Source organism: Crinia signifera, chromosome 6, assembly GCF_055691185.1.
Source record: "Crinia signifera chromosome 6, ASM5569118v1, whole genome shotgun sequence".
In the NCBI taxonomy this organism is placed as follows: Eukaryota; Metazoa; Chordata; class Amphibia; order Anura; family Myobatrachidae; genus Crinia; species Crinia signifera.
Window position 1 is genome coordinate 110,367,018 of NC_139222.1, and position 17,174 is coordinate 110,384,191.

The 17,174-nt window shown below is 43.5% G+C and overlaps 1 protein-coding gene across 2 annotated transcripts in view; it reads left to right on the plus strand.

Annotated features, from left to right (window-relative positions):
* The window catches only part of TAF4 (TATA-box binding protein associated factor 4), a 76,679-nt gene that overhangs the window by 45,726 nt on the left and 13,779 nt on the right, over positions 1-17,174 (plus strand). Inside the window, exons 4-11 of one of the 2 annotated variants that reach the window (XM_083146821.1) lie at positions 217-336; positions 1,348-1,467; positions 4,817-4,939; positions 7,635-7,724; positions 8,597-8,830; positions 9,349-9,496; positions 9,613-9,727; positions 11,182-11,351. In XM_083146821.1, the coding sequence (XP_083002947.1) occupies positions 217-336; positions 1,348-1,467; positions 4,817-4,939; positions 7,635-7,724; positions 8,597-8,830; positions 9,349-9,496; positions 9,613-9,727; positions 11,182-11,351 (1,120 nt within the window). The remainder of the gene's footprint in view (positions 1-216; positions 337-1,347; positions 1,468-4,816; positions 4,940-7,634; positions 7,725-8,596; positions 8,831-9,348; positions 9,497-9,612; positions 9,728-11,181; positions 11,352-17,174) is intronic. The other variant, XM_083146822.1, reaches the window with a different exon arrangement.

Sequence of the window (17,174 nt, forward strand, 5' to 3'; positions counted from 1 at the left end):
GCGTGTGAGGATGGGGGGCGGGAGTAAATGCGAGTAGCGGGCAGAGTCTGGGGGACTCGCAAGGCTATTTAACTTGTGTTTAATTTTTGATGTCGTGTACATTTTGTAGTTGGTATTCTCAGTATTTAAACGTTTATTAATAAAAGGTTACTGATAAGGGACTTGTCATGTTCTTGTGACAGACTGTCTCTCAATTCTTCCCCTTACTGATTGCAGTCTCCTGGAGCACCTATGCTGGCAAGGCAGGTCACGCCAACTACCATCATAAAGCAAGTATCTCAGACGCCGACAACTGTGCAGCCCACAACTACACTTCAGCGACCTCCTGTTGTACAGGTAAGTGCCCCACCCTTCCGAATTCATTGGTTAATCATTCATTTTATGGACTGGAAGTTACCTTCCTAGTAACCATATATAAGGCATGTTACATTCATTCATGTGCTTGCATATCTCAGGGGCAGCATTACAATGTCATTTGCCTAGCTGTATTTATTCCAATTCAGTACAGCTGTGGTAATAGCAAAAAATCTGAACTTCTATTGCCACATTCTTCCCCTCTTCCGAAAAATCCAATACAAATACTTTAATGCCAGTTTAATGTACTATACTGGTGCATTGCAGTTCCGCTCCTCCAACTTTATATTTGTATTCAGAATGTTGGATCCCATGTGCTAACTGATGACATTACAATACTGCTGTATACATGTATGAGTTGTTAATGTCTATTGATCATTTTCCCCTGATTCTTTCTCGCAACAACCATCTATTGGCATGAATCGCTCTGCATGGTCATCAAATAACATGAATCATTCCAATTTTGCTGTGAGATTTTACAGAGCAAATACACATTCATAACTTAGACCTTTCAGATCAGAAAATGCACTTGGTCTGCCACCTAGTGGTCTCCCTGTGATCATGGAGCTGTAGCAGAGCAATATACCGGTCACCATATCTTATTTTTTTTTTTTTTTGCACAAAGTAAATAACTGCCAGAATTCAGTGCGGAAGTTGGAAGATACTGAGTTTTATATACATGATTGTCTGGTATTTTCGAGGACTGTTCTCTCCAACAAAGGACACACTCACGAGATGACTGGGCATATACTTGGGTTCCAGTGCTAATTCCACAGTTGCCGTTAGCGATTCTGGGACTGCCATAATTTACATTGTAGTCATGTAGGTGGCGTAATTGTGTAGCCATAATGTCATTATGGCTTCTATTCCATAGTTCATTACCCACATGGTCTGTTTTGGTGCTTCTCGGTGAAATGTGAATGGCTGTGTGTGTGACTGGCTGAGGGGTGGCGATCTGCCAGTTATAATGTGCGTGTTGTCTCTCCTGCACAGAATCAGATAGTCCTCAGCAGCACGGCACAAACTGCCACTTTGGCGACCGCAACGGCCGTACAGACGGGAACACCTCAGAGATCGGTGCAAGGAGCTGCCACTCCAACGACTGCCACCACGGTACAGCGCCCAGTTCCACTGCCCTCAGCTATACCTTCACTGATCATAGTATAGCACCATCTAAAAGATGGAGTTGTGTATGAGATCCAGATTGTTCTGGATGGGTAGTAAGAAAATAAGAATGGATAAGACATGATAAATGTTATAATATAAATAGAATATAGAGAACCTGATTAAGAAGAAAGATAATATATTGACCCATTGTTAACCACTTTTTAGCAAATGGTTACATTGTGGACCTTGAGCTGAGCAGATATGCGCAATAGCCTATTGCAATACACAAAACTGCCATTACTGACCACTGTATGTTCTGAAGGAACTTTGCATGCAGTAACCTGGCATTGGGGTTACTGTACATAGTGCTAAGCCAGTCAAATGTATGGCTCAATAGTGACACCTAGTGACATGGAGTGTGTAGAGTAGACTAAAGGGCCCCATACACTACATATATTTGTCTGACCTGGAAACCTGATGAGATTTCCCTTGAACTCTCCCTGGACACTCCCAGGAGTGATTCCATACGATTTTGTACTTTTGTGCTATTTTCGCATGCGATATATCTTGTGGTATACAATTATACCATAGATGTATATGATGGGCTGGATTCGGGCGCTAGGGGGGCTATAATGCCAGTCAAACTTCCTGCGACATGCACAAAAAAAACATTAGATGCGATTCCGATAAATCAATAGTGGAGCACTAGCGATCTAGGGGCTCTGAACCAACACTCACGGGACATCGGATCGGAATGACACCCCATACAATTTGCCACTTTACAAACGATGGGCCAAATGTAAAAGGGTGAGAGTTTCAGAATGTGAGAGATTTTGGGAGAGTTTTCCCATGTTTTTTAAAGCAGCAATCAATTACACTGCAAAACTAGGTGATTTTGCCATGTAATTGATAGCTGCTTTAAAAAACATGGGAAAACTCTCCCAAAATCTCTCACTTTCTGAAACTCTCACCCTTTTACATTTGGCCCGATATATCAGCCCAAAAGGTCAGAGTTGCATGAAATCATACAGAATCGTTGTAGTATATGGGGTTCATAAGGTGCTACAAGAAAGATCGTACAAAAGTCATTGCTGACCTATTTAGTTTTCGTTTAAATGTAACCGTGCTGGTGTAGAGGCAAGGCTGAGAATCTAGTTAAGAATACATCCTAAATTTTATGATAATCTTTGTTTTTTTTTAGCTCTATAACTGCATCAAAGCTCACGTAACCTATACCTTTTTTGTGTCAAGTGATTATAGTCTTTCCCTAATTAAATTTAAGTGGGGAATTCAATCTGGGATTCTGACAGTCGGAATCCCACACCGTGGTCATCCTGCTGTTGGAAAGTGGGCAATTTGTTGAAAATGGACGCAGATTGTTGAAAAACAGCCATTTCCGACACAACAGATGCGACTTTAAACTAAATCGGATCTGTTTTGTTGAAATGCGCCTTTAATACTGTCGGAAACGGCAGCATTGAATAGGCGGCGGACGCTGTTTCCCCTGTCGGAAATAGTGGTTCGACAATGAATAAGTAACTCATCAGAAAGAATGATGAAAAAGCATGTTCAACTAATTTGCACGTTTTTAAACACTTCCGTTGCAAATAAAACAATACAATACTGGTTTACTATTGGAATATGAAAGTTGATAAAAATGTAATCCTTTAAACCAAACCATGAAACGTGTCAATGAAGATATAAAATGCATGGCAATACATATGGGAAAACCCAGTAAAAAGTGGAATAATATGACATGTGAGGTGTGAAATTGCCAGAAATTAGACTAAAATCCACAAATCATGTTTGTTAGTCACATATCTTCAAGTGTGTTATCAAACTGAATATACATTAAACCTGTACTCTTGATTTTGATGGTTTAACAAAAAGTAGACCCCCAAATGGCAGATATTTAATATTTGTGGTCTGGAGTTAACTTTTCCTCAAACTTCTTTTGAAAGTAAAAACAAAAGTACAAAGAATACACTCCTGAATGGCCAATCAAGAGACAGTAACCAAACAGCCAAACTCGCCTACATCCCTCGTTTGGAATAATTGGTTTCTGCACAAAAAGTGTATTATGTAGTGCCAGCATATAGCAAGCAGGATGACAAACTGTACATACTGCACCAATCTAAAGCAGAGTATTATTCTGCCTCAGTTGTCATTATTCATAGGCATAAAGAGGTCATAGAATAGATTTTTGGATGTGTTGCTTAATCCTTTTTTTGTTTTTGCAGAATATTAAAAAAAAATATGTAAAATTACTGATTAGCTGTAGGGACTTTAATCTTGGCTGCGCAATTATTGCTATAAACATTTATTGTGGCCTTTTGTATGGATCATTTACGGAAAACTTTTTGACATCTGGGAACTTGGTATCTAATTTTGATGTCTAAAGCATTATGGCAAATACAGTTACTTGCCCAGTGACCCATTTCATTACCTTAAAGGATGATCACAATAAATCTAGTAGGTAGAAGGTAGATTTCTCTCAGGCTCTACAAGGCAGTCCGGTTGGTAGGAGTCAATGTTTTTATAATGCCTTAAGAAAATCAGACTGCATCCCCACCTCTTTGTTTTCATGCCCTTACACCATAATGCATCTGTACTAGATGAGCCCGGACTCCCTCTTACCACTCTGATGTTTTTCCTGCCACCAAGTCTAACCAAACATAAACTACTTGCAATGAACACAATGACAGGGTTTATGATCTAAAACAGTCCGAAGAATGTGCAGAGCATTCCGTTGCTTGATGGGGTAAAATGACCAATATGCATTAACTTGCAGAAAGATGGTTACATGCATTACTTATACTCGAGCCAAATTTACTGTTCAGTGCAAACACCAAATGACCAGATGAATATCCGGTTGAGACACCCCTGTTCCAGCCAATTTTCTTCCAGTTTAAGTGGATAGATCATGTGCGGCCTCACTTTAGATGTGTTAATGTGGCTGGAATATAAACCAATAGCTTTTGTCTTTCTGGCTGCATTTGCCAACTGCCCAATAATGATCTGATGTCATTATAGGCTGATTTGAGACCCACACGAGTAGCTTGTTGGATTGTAAGTCCAGAAGTTGACAATGGCCCAAACATGAAAGCATTTGAGTTAAAGGCATTGGGAAGATTTTGGCAATGTGCACTTAAGATTTAAAGCATATTTTTTCGATTTTAAAAGTAAACCAGGTTGGTTCTCAACCAAAAATGAGTGCTTTAAATCTAGTGTATCATCGAAATCTCTCCAATGTCCTCAATTCCTCGCAGGGTACTACGCCTAGGGCAGTGTGTTAATAACCTTCACTGTTCTGAGTAGAAGATGCAATTTTGTTCATGCTCATTTGTTTCTACAGGAAACTATGGAAAATGTGAAGAAATGTAAGAATTTTTTATCTACGTTAATAAAACTGGCTTCATCGGGTAAACAGTCCTCTGAGACGGCAGCTAACGTGAAAGAGCTAGTACAGAACCTGCTGGTAAGTAATCTCCTTCACTGTGTTACTGGCATTGTGGGGGCTGCCTTTGTCCAACACATACACCACAATTGTACATAAAACGCTACTTGCATTATGTGTATGTGCAAATGTGTTCTGTATGGAATGCATGATCTTGGTTTTTATTCAAATAAGGGGTTCCTTTTCTAGAATATTGAGCACATGCTTAAAATATAATAAAGTACACTTATCTCTTACTTCCGTGCTGCACCTTGTATTTCACTTAAATTGCTTGTCCCTGCTCCTTACATTGCTTATAAAGCTTTGTTACCGGAAACAAAACAGTATTTACAGAGCATTGTGGTCAACAGGCTTCTAATTTCGAAATGATTTATTATTATTATTTATTAACCGTTATTTATATCGTTCACACATTCCCCATCCCTTTACGGAGAATATATGCCTTTGACATCCTTTCCTGCCCCAGTATCGCTTACAATGTATTTCCCTATCACATGCACACACCACATACACATTAGGGTTCATTTTTGTTCGTAGCCAAGTACCCTGGGGAAACAACATAAGCACAGGGAGAATATACAAAATCCACACCATTGAAGCCGTGTTGGAAATTGAACCCAAAAGGTCAGTTCTGTGTGCCAGTAATGCTAACCATTACACCAAGAGTGGTGATCAATGATAATCATATCTTACAGTTACAACTTGATTTTAGGAGTCTGCACCCAGTACCTGATCAACCAATAGGCTGAGGGTGCCAGGATTGGGGAAGGTGCCTTGCATGTGACAGCCAAGGAATTTAGATCATGCTTCTTGGTGATCACCTGTCCAAATGTACTGTGGTAAAGTTTTTAAGGTGGCTGCCATATGGGTGTGCCAATGTAACTTACTGATGGAACCATTACTTTAGGTTCACTGTGCTACAGCAGCAGCTGGGCAGCCTAAAGCAAAAGCCTCCTTCACACTCCACAAACATTAGATACTTCATGTATATTCTTTGTTACATGCACATGGGTAGTAAGAATGGCAAGTCCCTGAGCACCCATACATGTGTGTTTTACAATATTACAAGGGGAGCTACATGTGTAGCCTTGGGCACCTGGAACCTTTATTCTGGCCCTGTCTGCACCAGTGGTTAAATATGGTCATATGGTCAAATCCTATACATGCCAAATAACTGTGAGCCCTGCAAGAAAACCACAGATTACATTAGGAATGGATGTGCTGTATGGCGGAGAACTTTGGGTTTGCTTAGCAGTCCATGTGCGATGCAGTATGAGAAGGGAGCACCGTAGGAAAGTTTGGTCTGGTTAGCAGTGTGTGCATTGTTTCAGGTCTACTTGCCAGTGTTTGTGTGTGCACAGAGTAAGAACCTTGGGTCTAGTTAGCACAGGTTAGCAGTGTGGGTATAGGGTGGACACACCAGGACTGATTAGCAATGTGTGCGCAGGGCAGGTTAGTGGTATACTTTTGTTGGTAAGCTGCTCAATCAGAGGTGTGTCACTTAGGTGCCAAAAGGGAGGGGTAATTCTGTCTAGGAAAAAACATTTGGTATCCCAATTGCACACTGAGTGAAACATAACTACATAATAATCAGATAACACAGAGATTTTGGTTGCGTGTATTTGCACATATAGGGCTAAGCCCCCAGGCCGTACGTCAAGGCATCTCTGTCACTGGGGGTTAGTGGTATGTATGTTCAGATACATTTTCTATGGTTTGGATGTGGTGTGGGGTTTCAGTCTGAAAGATTCATGAGCTTGATTCACAAGCGGTTTATTCCACATGCTTGTCTCAGCAGCACTAGTGATGGAAGAACCCTGCCAAATTCAAGCATTATGGGGAATTTAGAGTAGTGCAGATTATGTGACATTGGACACTTGTTTTGCATGAGCTCTCTGTTTCCCATGGTTTTATAAGCAAGAATGGTTTGTGATTCAAAATTAGCATAATCTTCTTAGAATTGGGAAGATTGTGTCTTTTCTGTGCTGCACGCATAAGTGCATCTTGTTATGTACTATTGATTAACCTGTGATTTTATTTTTTTGTGGAAGGACATTGCTATTGTAAATTAGAATTAATAGTCGGTAGGGCGCTCCATGGTGGGTTTTTTTTTCCCCAGTAAAATTATTTTTATAATTTGCCTGGCAGAAACCAGACTTCAGCCTCTCTATTTAAACATTATGTATTTTGCCCAGTAGCACTCTGCTACGTTTTTATTTTATTGGTAAAAAAGTGCGTTACCACACATTGGGGCAGATATATTAAGCTTGGCGAAGTAATAAAGTGGAAGGTGATAACGCACCAGCCAATCAACTCATAACTGTCGTTTTTCAACACAGCTGATTGGCTGGTGAATTATCACCTTCCACTTTATCACCTTGTTCTCACTTTACCAGGCTTAATACATCTGCCCCAATGTCAATCATGACGCCACACTCCTGATTTATTTAAGGTATCATTTCTACTAAACTGAGCAGTAATTTAAGTGCAAATCAGAACTGCTGAAATGAGTGAAGGTGTTCTCCTCAAGTGGCGGTAGGATGGACTCGGCACAGTGTGCCAGACTGCGTGGGTATGCGCCTTGTGAAGCGAGGCAGATAATTAGTCACATTTGTACTAGTAGTAGTCTATTGTGCTCCCTTCATTGACTGACTGCTTTATTATACACTGTTCAAGTTTAGAATGTGAATCAATGTATTAACCATTCTCCTCACAGGATGGGAAAATTGAAGCCGAGGATTTCACCAGTAGATTATACAGAGAACTGAATTCTTCACCTCAACCTTACCTTGTGCCTTTTCTGAAGGTAAGATTATTATTATTATAGCCAGGCATGTTATTAGGAGATCTCTAAACTGAAAGGAAAGATTGCCACCAATCAGTGTGAAATGTAGTTTCTTTCATAATATATGCAGAATCTGCATTATAACTTCAGGGCCCTCAAAAATGTCTTCAAATGTGCCATTGTAAAGGTTTGCATACTACATTGCTGTCCAAACCTATTCTACTTTTAGGCGGGTATTCAATTGGGTGCCGGATGACTGCCCGACAGTCAGAACTCAGAATCCTGACTGTGTAAATGCCTGACAGTTGGGATCCCGACTAACGGGCTATTCTCCCTTGTGGGGGTCAGCAAGGGGCTTCTTTGCATTCGCCCCCCTGTTTAAGCACCGGCAATGAGGATTCCGATGTCTGGATATTGACCGTCGGTATCCCTATTGTCGAACCACCATACCACTCCCATTCAATCTCGGGCACTATTTCCGTCAGGGGAAATATCGCCCGCCGCCTCTTCATTGTTGCTATTTCTGACAGCATTGAAGGTGGATTTCAACAAAACAGATCCGACTCTTAAACCAGTCTGATCTGTTTTGTCGGAAAAGGCCTGTTGATTGTCGAATTCCAGTCCGCTTCACGACAATCCACAGCCGTTTTTGTTGACACTCCCCTTTTCGACACTCGGAACATTGAACTCTGCTTATTGAGTTGCAGGCAAGCTAGACAAAAATGGCCTGGGATTCCAACTGTCTGGATGATCCGACAGTCGTAATCCCACATTGAATACCCCCATAGTTGCATAGATGTATAGTAGATTGTGGTTAAATCAGACTCTGCTGCCTAGTGTACTGTAAAATCTGTTCGCATGTAATATATTTTGTTGTCTTCTTGTCACTCCAGAGGAGCCTCCCTGCCTTGCGCCAGCTGACACCTGACTCGGCAGCCTTTATCCAACAAAGTCAGCAGCAACAGCCTGCCCCGCAGGCCACGACAGCCCTCACCGCGGTCATGCTGAATAGCTCTGTGCAGCGCACAGCTGGGAAGACCACTGCCACAGTCACTAATACATTACAGCAACCAGTCATCAGCCTTGCACAGCCTACACAGTCCAAACCTGGACAGCCAACTCCACTGGTATGTGAGCCATGAGAAGCTTGTTGCTGCATTTCATTTGTACCCCAAAATCTTGGGGTACTTTCCAAACTATGTCTCACAAGGATTGTCCAATCCGTATCAAAATGTTTATATGTCGAAGTCCTCGTATGCATTTATACGCCATATATGGCGCATAGGGAAAAACATATATATATATATATATATATATATATATATATATATATATATATATATATACCATGCTTCAAGATATTTACCATATCGGACCCACTTTGTTGTTATTTGTTCCTAGTGAGTTGACTGCCGTCTCCCTAAATTATAACTGTCCCCATTGTGAAGGTAACCGGTCCGGTTTAACATCACCTTTAATGTAATTCTTGTTGTATGGTGATGCATTGGTTCTTTTTAAAAGCCAGAGTTCTGTTCTAGCTTGCAATTTAGGGGGTAATTAGAACCTTATCCATGTGTGTGATCTGTATGTGTGTGTAATGTGGCATACATTCATTAACACTCTATGTTCTTCACCCCCCGACCAGGTTATCCAGCAGGCACATAAAGCAGGTGCAGTGGTAAGGCCCCCACAGGTCACATTGACTCAGGCACCCATGGTAGCACTTAGACAACCTCAAAGTCGGATTATGCTCACCACGCCGCAGCAGATACAGTTAAATCATTTACAAACAGGTGAGTGTGACCATGGTTCTAGGAGAACGGCACAGAAAATATTAAAGTTGTCTGGGTTTTTTTTGTTTTTTTTATGTGTAGGTCCTATTAAGTGTGTTATTTTAATCTCTTTGTAGTCCCAGTGGCGAAGCCGACCATTATAACAGGAAACAAAACATTTCCCACAACTTCAATGCAAGCAGCAGCCGCACAGAAAAATAAATTAAAAGAACCGGGGGGAGGGTCATTCAGGTAAGACAAGTATGGAAGCTTATCACTTCGTTGCCTTCAGAGCTAAAGAACCAATCTGCACTCAGGGGACCCGATTCTGAGTCGGACACAATGCCGATATCACACATGATCCAGGGTTTTCAACTGCAAATGTTTTAAATTAGTTAATGAGATGCGGTTGAGACAAAATGCCTCGGCAGAGACTGGGATGCGACTAATGAGATGCACGGAGATGTGTCATGATGTAATATGGGAGTGTTATGGGTGTGTCATATAACTGGTTGCAAACTCAAATGCATAATCTCTTACATTGGTGAGATCAGCCCCATAATGTGACAACATCTACAGTGTCATTAGTTTACAGTTTAAGAGTACTAATAATTTCATGGTTGTGCATCAAAAAAGAGGTTTTACAGTCATCTGAAATGGACAATTCGGAAATTGAAATCAGCATAGTCTTCTTTAACATGCAGATAGTGGTTAACAGTGATCTAATGATGTTTCATCTACACTGCAACATGCATAATTCTCAGATGGCCACGTGGGGCAAACTCTGTAGCCGAAATGTCACTAAAACCTTTTTTACTTAAAGACAGACCTCCCCAACTGCAAACCTCAAGACATATTACCAGTGCAGGTTTTGGTTCTATCCAGGCTTCAGCACAGGTGATTCAATCAAAACAAACTGAGGTACCTGTGCTCAAGCATGGTTATCACTGAAACCTGGATTGTGGCAGCGGGCAATATTTTTTATGCTTTGTCATGCCTAGTAGTAACCATCAGGAGTGGCACAGCAATGTTACATGCAAGTGGGATGTCTGAATACCTGGAAACTACTCCCTTGATGAATGTATTTTTATTTTAGAGACTGAAAGCGGGATGTAGCAACCATTTGTGGTACATCTCATTACTAACTGCATTGTTACTAACTGCATATGCCGTATATTAACTTATGCTATTAGTAATGCAAAGGGCAGCTCTCCTGATAACAGCTGCACTTGGCGATGGGCTCCAGTTTCACTATTTCTAGGTTTATATACAAAAGTCTGTCTGTGCATGCACAGTGTGATGTGGTAACCCCAAAGATGTTGGGAGGGATCTAATCAGATCCCTCTCATTAATGATGCAAGAATTCTGCATACAGAATGTCCAGGTGTAAATTCTCCACTGCCTTCATGGTCTCAGCAACGATGCCCACACTACGAGGTGCCACTACTATATGCTGATATATCTTTTTAGAACTTTATAGGACACCTCTGTAATCCTGGTCAAACGTTTCTCGATTTAAATATGTTACCCATACACTTTTCCATAATGTTTGAGCCCAAAAACCTAATGAGCAAGAAAAGTGAATGAATCCTCCGATGTAAAGTGCATTCTATCTATCTGTGACTTTGTATGACGTGATATGCTAGTATACTTGTCATCATTTTGCATATTAACCACCCTCGCCTTTTTATTTTCCTCTTTCTCAGAGATGATGACGATATTAATGACGTGGCATCTATGGCAGGGGTGAACTTGTCTGAAGAAAGTGCACGAATCCTGGCCACAAATTCTGAGTTAGTGGGCACGTTAACACGATCTTGTAAGGACGAAACGTTTCTTCTGCCGTCGTTACTACAGCGGAGGATACTAGAGATTGGTAAATCAGTTTATCATCTTTACTGTTTTCCAAGGTTACAAGGGGACTTCATCATGAAGAACGTGATTGACGGCTCTGCAAAAATAACCCTCAATATTTTCTCTTTCAATGGTCCTGGTGACACAGCTTCACATTGGGATGTAGGAGGGTCCGCAGGAGCCAGGCACCTATCCTAAAGCTTTTGGAGGGTAGGCTCCTCCCCTACTGCATCCCAGACTCCTCAGTTCGTGTTAGGTGCCCACTGGAGTGGGTGCTATTCTAAAGGGCTGCTGGAGCAGCCGAAGGAGTAGAGTTAGTTAGGGTTTTTATTATTTTATTAACTTCTACACTAGCTAGGTAGGCACAGTGTGAGGATTCTCAAGTGAATCCTCACACTGCTAGCGCAGCAGGAGCTGACAGAAACGAGTCCTGTCAGCTCACTGTGCACGAGGGAGACGCTGTCTGGCCTCCCTGTGCAGCGCTTACAGCTTCTTTTAAGAAGCTGCCTGGGCTCCGGAGCGCTCTGAAACCGGCTTCACGCTAGGTGGGGATCATGGGGGACAGGCGCTCCGTGATGGCGGCGGCCATTTTCTGCGGAGCTTACACACTGAGCTCCTGATATGAGAGGACAGCAGTGTTGTTACAGGCATGTTCCGAGTGGTCCCCAGCTGAGGGGGAGATACTGGAACGAGGAGATCCTACAATGGGAGCGGCTGTCTGGGGGTAGTTGGCGCCAAAAGTCACAGACCCCGCAGCAGCAGGGACTTGGTCCCTTCCCTCACTCTGTTTTGGCGCCATTCAGAACGCTTGCAGCGGAGCTGAGCTGGCTTACAGATCCTGACAGAGTGATTGGATTTCCTGGGCTTCGCTTTCCCCATTCTGAAGACTACAGAAAGCTAAGTGACTGAGTACACTGTATATAATGTATGTACATTTAATGCTGTGACTGTGTTATTGAGAACATCATGTCTGAGCAACAGTCTGTGGTTTTGGGGGAGGGAGCCTTTAATGCATTGAGCGCTTGCAGTGGTTGTACACTGAAATTTGTCCCTGAGGGGGGCTTATGTATTTGTTGCGCTGCTGTGAAACCCATGGGGAGTGAACCCCAGAGGGTAGTGCATCGGACCTTGCGAGGGCTAAATCCCTGAGACAGGTCGGAAAATGCTTTGGTGCATTACTGGACAGGCAAGAGTGATGGCTGGTAATTTCCCTAGACCAGGACCATTATCTCTGCAGTCCGTCCAGCTCTTTGCCTCGGACCCAGACAGATCCTGACTTCTACATGTCATGTAGGATACTGCTATGGGAATCAGCAGGTTTAAATTACTTGCTTGACAAGCTTTATGGTTATTCTGAGGACCCCTAAAAGGTCTTATTCAGTGCCATTATTAGCTGCTGATGAGGAGGGAGAGTACACAGACATACCCTGGGTTCAGGGGGATGTTTCTGAAGAGTCCTCACCCTCTGGGGTGGAGGATTTGATCACTGCTGTAAACAGGCATTGAATTTGTCTGTGAAGAAAAAACTCCTGCTAAGGTTGTTTTTAAGAGACAGCGTGAGGGAAATGATTTCTCTCTGCAGACAAGGGTTTACAAGATTTATTGGAAAACCCCTGACAAAAGGCTTTGGATGCCTAATAGATGGTTAAGCCTGTATCCTATGCCTGAGGATCATGCAGACCTCTGGGAAAATGTTCCAGTGGTAGAGGCTTCTGTGGTATACTTGTCAAAAGCCACTGTGCTACCAGTGCAAGCCTTCAAGCAAGCAAGCTTCTGATTGGCTTCAGTCTGGGTCCCTAAGGCCAAGATTGGTGGGTCAGTGACCTGTGCTCTAGTTGACATACTGTTTTTGTGTGTTGTTACTAGGCAGAGAAGTCTAATGCTGCTGCAGAAATGTGATTCAGGCTGAGCAGGAAGCTCTCAAAATGGCTGCCAGAGTTTCCTCAGTGTCTGTGTTGTTACTAGGCAGAGATGTCTAATGCTGCTGCAGAAATGTGATTCAGGCTGAGCAGGAAGCTCTCAAAATGGCTGCCAGAGTTCCTCAGTGTCTGGAGTGCCAGGAGAGTGCTCTGGCTTATAGCTTGGAAGGCAGATAACAAGTCTAAAAAGGCTTAGAGGCATTAGCTTTTAAAGGAAAGCTGTTATTGGTTTACGACTGAAAGAGATCAATAAGCAGGCCACAGGTGGAAAAGCACTTTCCTGCCTACCCCTGCAGCCAAGCAGACATCAAGGTTTTCTGTTTTCAGGCCATCCTTTCGGCCCTCCCCTAGAGGAGGTGCGTTCTTTTGAGACCAGTCTTTTAAGGGATAGTCTCAGTCCTCCAGGGGCAAGGCCCCATAGTCAAAAATTGGGTTCTTTTTATAAGAAACCAAAGGAGAGGAAAAATCCTCCGCATTCTGCCAAGGGTTTTGCCCGGCGGTGTTTAAGGAGGGGGGACGTCTGTCACTGTTCAAAGACGCAGGGGCACTGTTAGACCGGAACGCTTGGGTTAGAAATACAACCCAGGGTTAAAAGATTCCCTTCAAAGTTCTTCCACCGAGAAGGTTCATTCCTACACCACTACCAAAAGGAGGCTCGACTCCGTACAGCTCTCTTGGGAGAGGCTCATTCTCTTTTAGAGAAGGGTGTGGTAGTCCCGGTCCCCAGAGCGGAGGGAAAAAAGGCTTTTATTTCACTCTGTTTTTGGTGCCCAAACCAGACGGGTCTTTCAGCTGATCCTAAACTTAAAGGCATTAATAGCCATTTGTGGGTAGACCATTCCAAAATAGAGTCTCTACGGTCTGTGCTGCTAAGCCGGGACCAGGGAGAATTTTTAGCGTCCATGAAGGTCCAGGACGCATACTTGCAGGTTCCTATGCACTCGGAACATCAGGGTGTGCAATAGGAGACCTTCTCCTGTAATAACAGGCGTTGCCCTTCGGTCTGGCCACAGCGTCAAGGGTATTCACCAAATAAGGTCAGAAATGGCGGATGTGCTCCGACTTAGGGAAATCATGGTTATTCCATTTTTGGACGACCTGCGGTTTAAAGCGGAGTCAGCAGACGAGTGAAGAGTCACTTGACAGAAACCATCAGGTTTTGCAGATTCACGGCTGGCTTTTAAATTTACAAAAATCTCAATCGGTGCCGCCACAGAGACTCCAATTCTTGGGGATTGGTCTGGATACCCAGTTGCATTGGGTGTTTCTACCAGAGGCATAGGCCAGGGATCTGGCTGCCTTGGTACAGGAGATCCTAGGGTCTCAGAGCACAGCAGTATGGAGGTGCCTCAAACTGCTGGGGAAGATGATGGCGTCTTTCGAGACGTTACTATTCGCCAGGTTCCACTCTAGAGTGTCCCAGTGGACAGGGAACACTAAGACCATGAGGTCAGAACAAATGGTGTTGGTTTCAGAAACTCGATCCTTCCTAAAATGGTGGATGGAGGTGGATCCCCTTCGGGGGAGTTGGTTCCTGCAGTCCTGGAGCTGGTTGGTAGTCACTACCGACGCCAGTCTCAGAGGCTGAGGGGCAGTAGTCGTGGACCTGCGTCTGCAGGGATTGTGGACTTTAGAGCAGAAAGACTGATACTTTACAGTCTGCCTTACTGATCAACATCTTGGAACTGAGGGCTGTGTGGAAGAGGTTTTCTCTGGCGGGAGAAAAGATTACAAGAGCTCCCTTTTAGGCATTCAGACCGACAACGTCACAGCTGTGGCGTATCTGAATCACCTGGGAGGCACACACAGCAATCTGGCCATGTGGGAGGTGTCCCGAATCTTCTTGTGGGCAGAACAGAATGTTCTAGCATTATCAGCAATCTTCATACCAGGAGTGGAGAATATAGAAGCCGACTTCCTGAGCAGGGAGAAACTGATGGGAGGAAAATGGAGGCTGAATCCACAAGTATTCCACTAGATTACAATAAGGGGGAAACCCCGGATAGGGACCTGAAGGCATACAGGTTCATCCATCAGTTACCCAGGCTGTATGACAGGACGTGGGATCCACTGGCAGAAGCAGTGGAGGCCATGACTTTTCCCTGGGAGGGGAATCTTCTTTATGATTTTCCGCCAGTTCCAAGGCTGGCAAGAGAGTTGAAAACGATACAGGCCCAGACAATTCCAGTAATTTTAGTGGCCCCACATTGGCCAGGGAGATCCTGGTACTCGAGGCTTCAGAGATTCTCTGTGGACTCGTGGCGTCTACCTCTGAGGTCAGACCTTCTAAAACAAGGACCGTTCAACCAGCTGGATTCAGCTCGCTTAGTTTGACGGTCTGGCTGTTGAAAACGCCATTTTGAGGAATATAGGATTCTCAGAGGCGGTTAACGCAATGAGGAAAGCCAGAAAGTCAGTGTCTTCTGTAAATTATTTTGGGGCCTGGAAGACCTATATTTGGTGGTGTGTAAGACAGAGGTCACGCACATCGAGATTTAAAATGGCTAAATTGTTGGAGTTTTTTACAGGAGGACCTTTCCTTCGGGTTAGGCCTTCAGTCACTCGGAGTACATATCTCGACCGGGTCTATTTTCTTTCCAAAGAAGGATTGCGTTAGAACCAGAAGTACAGACCTTCCTGCAGGGGGTTTATCTATTGAAACCTCCCTACAACCAACCAGTAGCGCCAGGGGAATTATCTCTGGCTCTGGAGTACAAAAAGCGACGCCTTTTGAGCCGTTAAGGTCGGTTGACTTTAAGTTTCCTTTCAGGGAAGCTGATAATTTTGTTGGCGGTGGCGTCAGAAAAAAAAAAAAAAAAAAAAAAAAATATCGGAGTTGATTGCTTTGTTCTACAAGTCTTCCTCCCTTATATGTCATGATGATAGGGCTGCCTTTCGGACAGTATCCCTAGATTTTTACCAAAAAGTAGTCTCTGCTTTTCTTCTAAATCAGGAGATTGTTCTGCCTGTGTTTCAACCCCCAGAGGGTTGTTAGGAAAAGGGACAAATTGAGGAATTTGGATGTTGTGCGCGTCTTGCGCGTTTATGTGGACAGAGTTAAGAGTGTCAGAAAGACTGATACTTTACTGGTTTTGTATGACATACACAAACTTAGTTGGCCTGCTTCTAAGCAGACCATTGTTAGGTGGTTGCGCTCTGTTATTGCGTTTGCATATACAAAAGTTGGTAGGCCTGTACCGGCCAGGATTAATGCGCATACCACCAGGTCGGTTGCCACCTCTTGGGCGGTTCGACATGGGGCAACAGCTGAGCAGGTTTGCAGTGCTGCCACTTGGTCATCTGTTCATAATTTTGCCAAATTCGATAGGTTCCATGAGTTCGCGTCGGTGGACGCATCATTCGGGCGAGCAGTGATGAATACTGCAGACCTGAGCGTACCCACCCAAAAGGACCGGCTCTGGAACGTCCCAATGTGAAGCTGTGTCACCAGGACCATTGAAAGAGAAAAAGGGATTTTTGTAAGAACTTACCGTTCGAATCCCTTTCTCTGATATGGTCCTGGTGACACAGCGATCCCTCCCTTACGCTCAGTAAGTATGCCAGTGTTCATGATGTTTCATGTTATAATTGGTTGAAAAGTTAAATTTAAAATTGTGCATATAATATGTGCAGTTGTTTGTACTGAGTTAATGTATTCCAGTGGCTTTGAAAGATTGAACTGAGGAGTCTGGGATGCAGTAGGGGAGGAGCCTACCCTCCAAAAGCTTTAGGATAGGTGCCTGGCTCCTGCGGACCCTCCTACATCCCAATGTGAAGCTGTGTCACCAGGACCATATCAGAGAAAGGGATTCGAACGGTAAGTTCTTACAAAAATCCCTTTATAGCAGGGGATAGCCAACTCCAGTCCTCGAGAGCTACCAACAGTTAACGGTTTCCAGGTCTCCTCACAGAATCAGAAGTGAAGT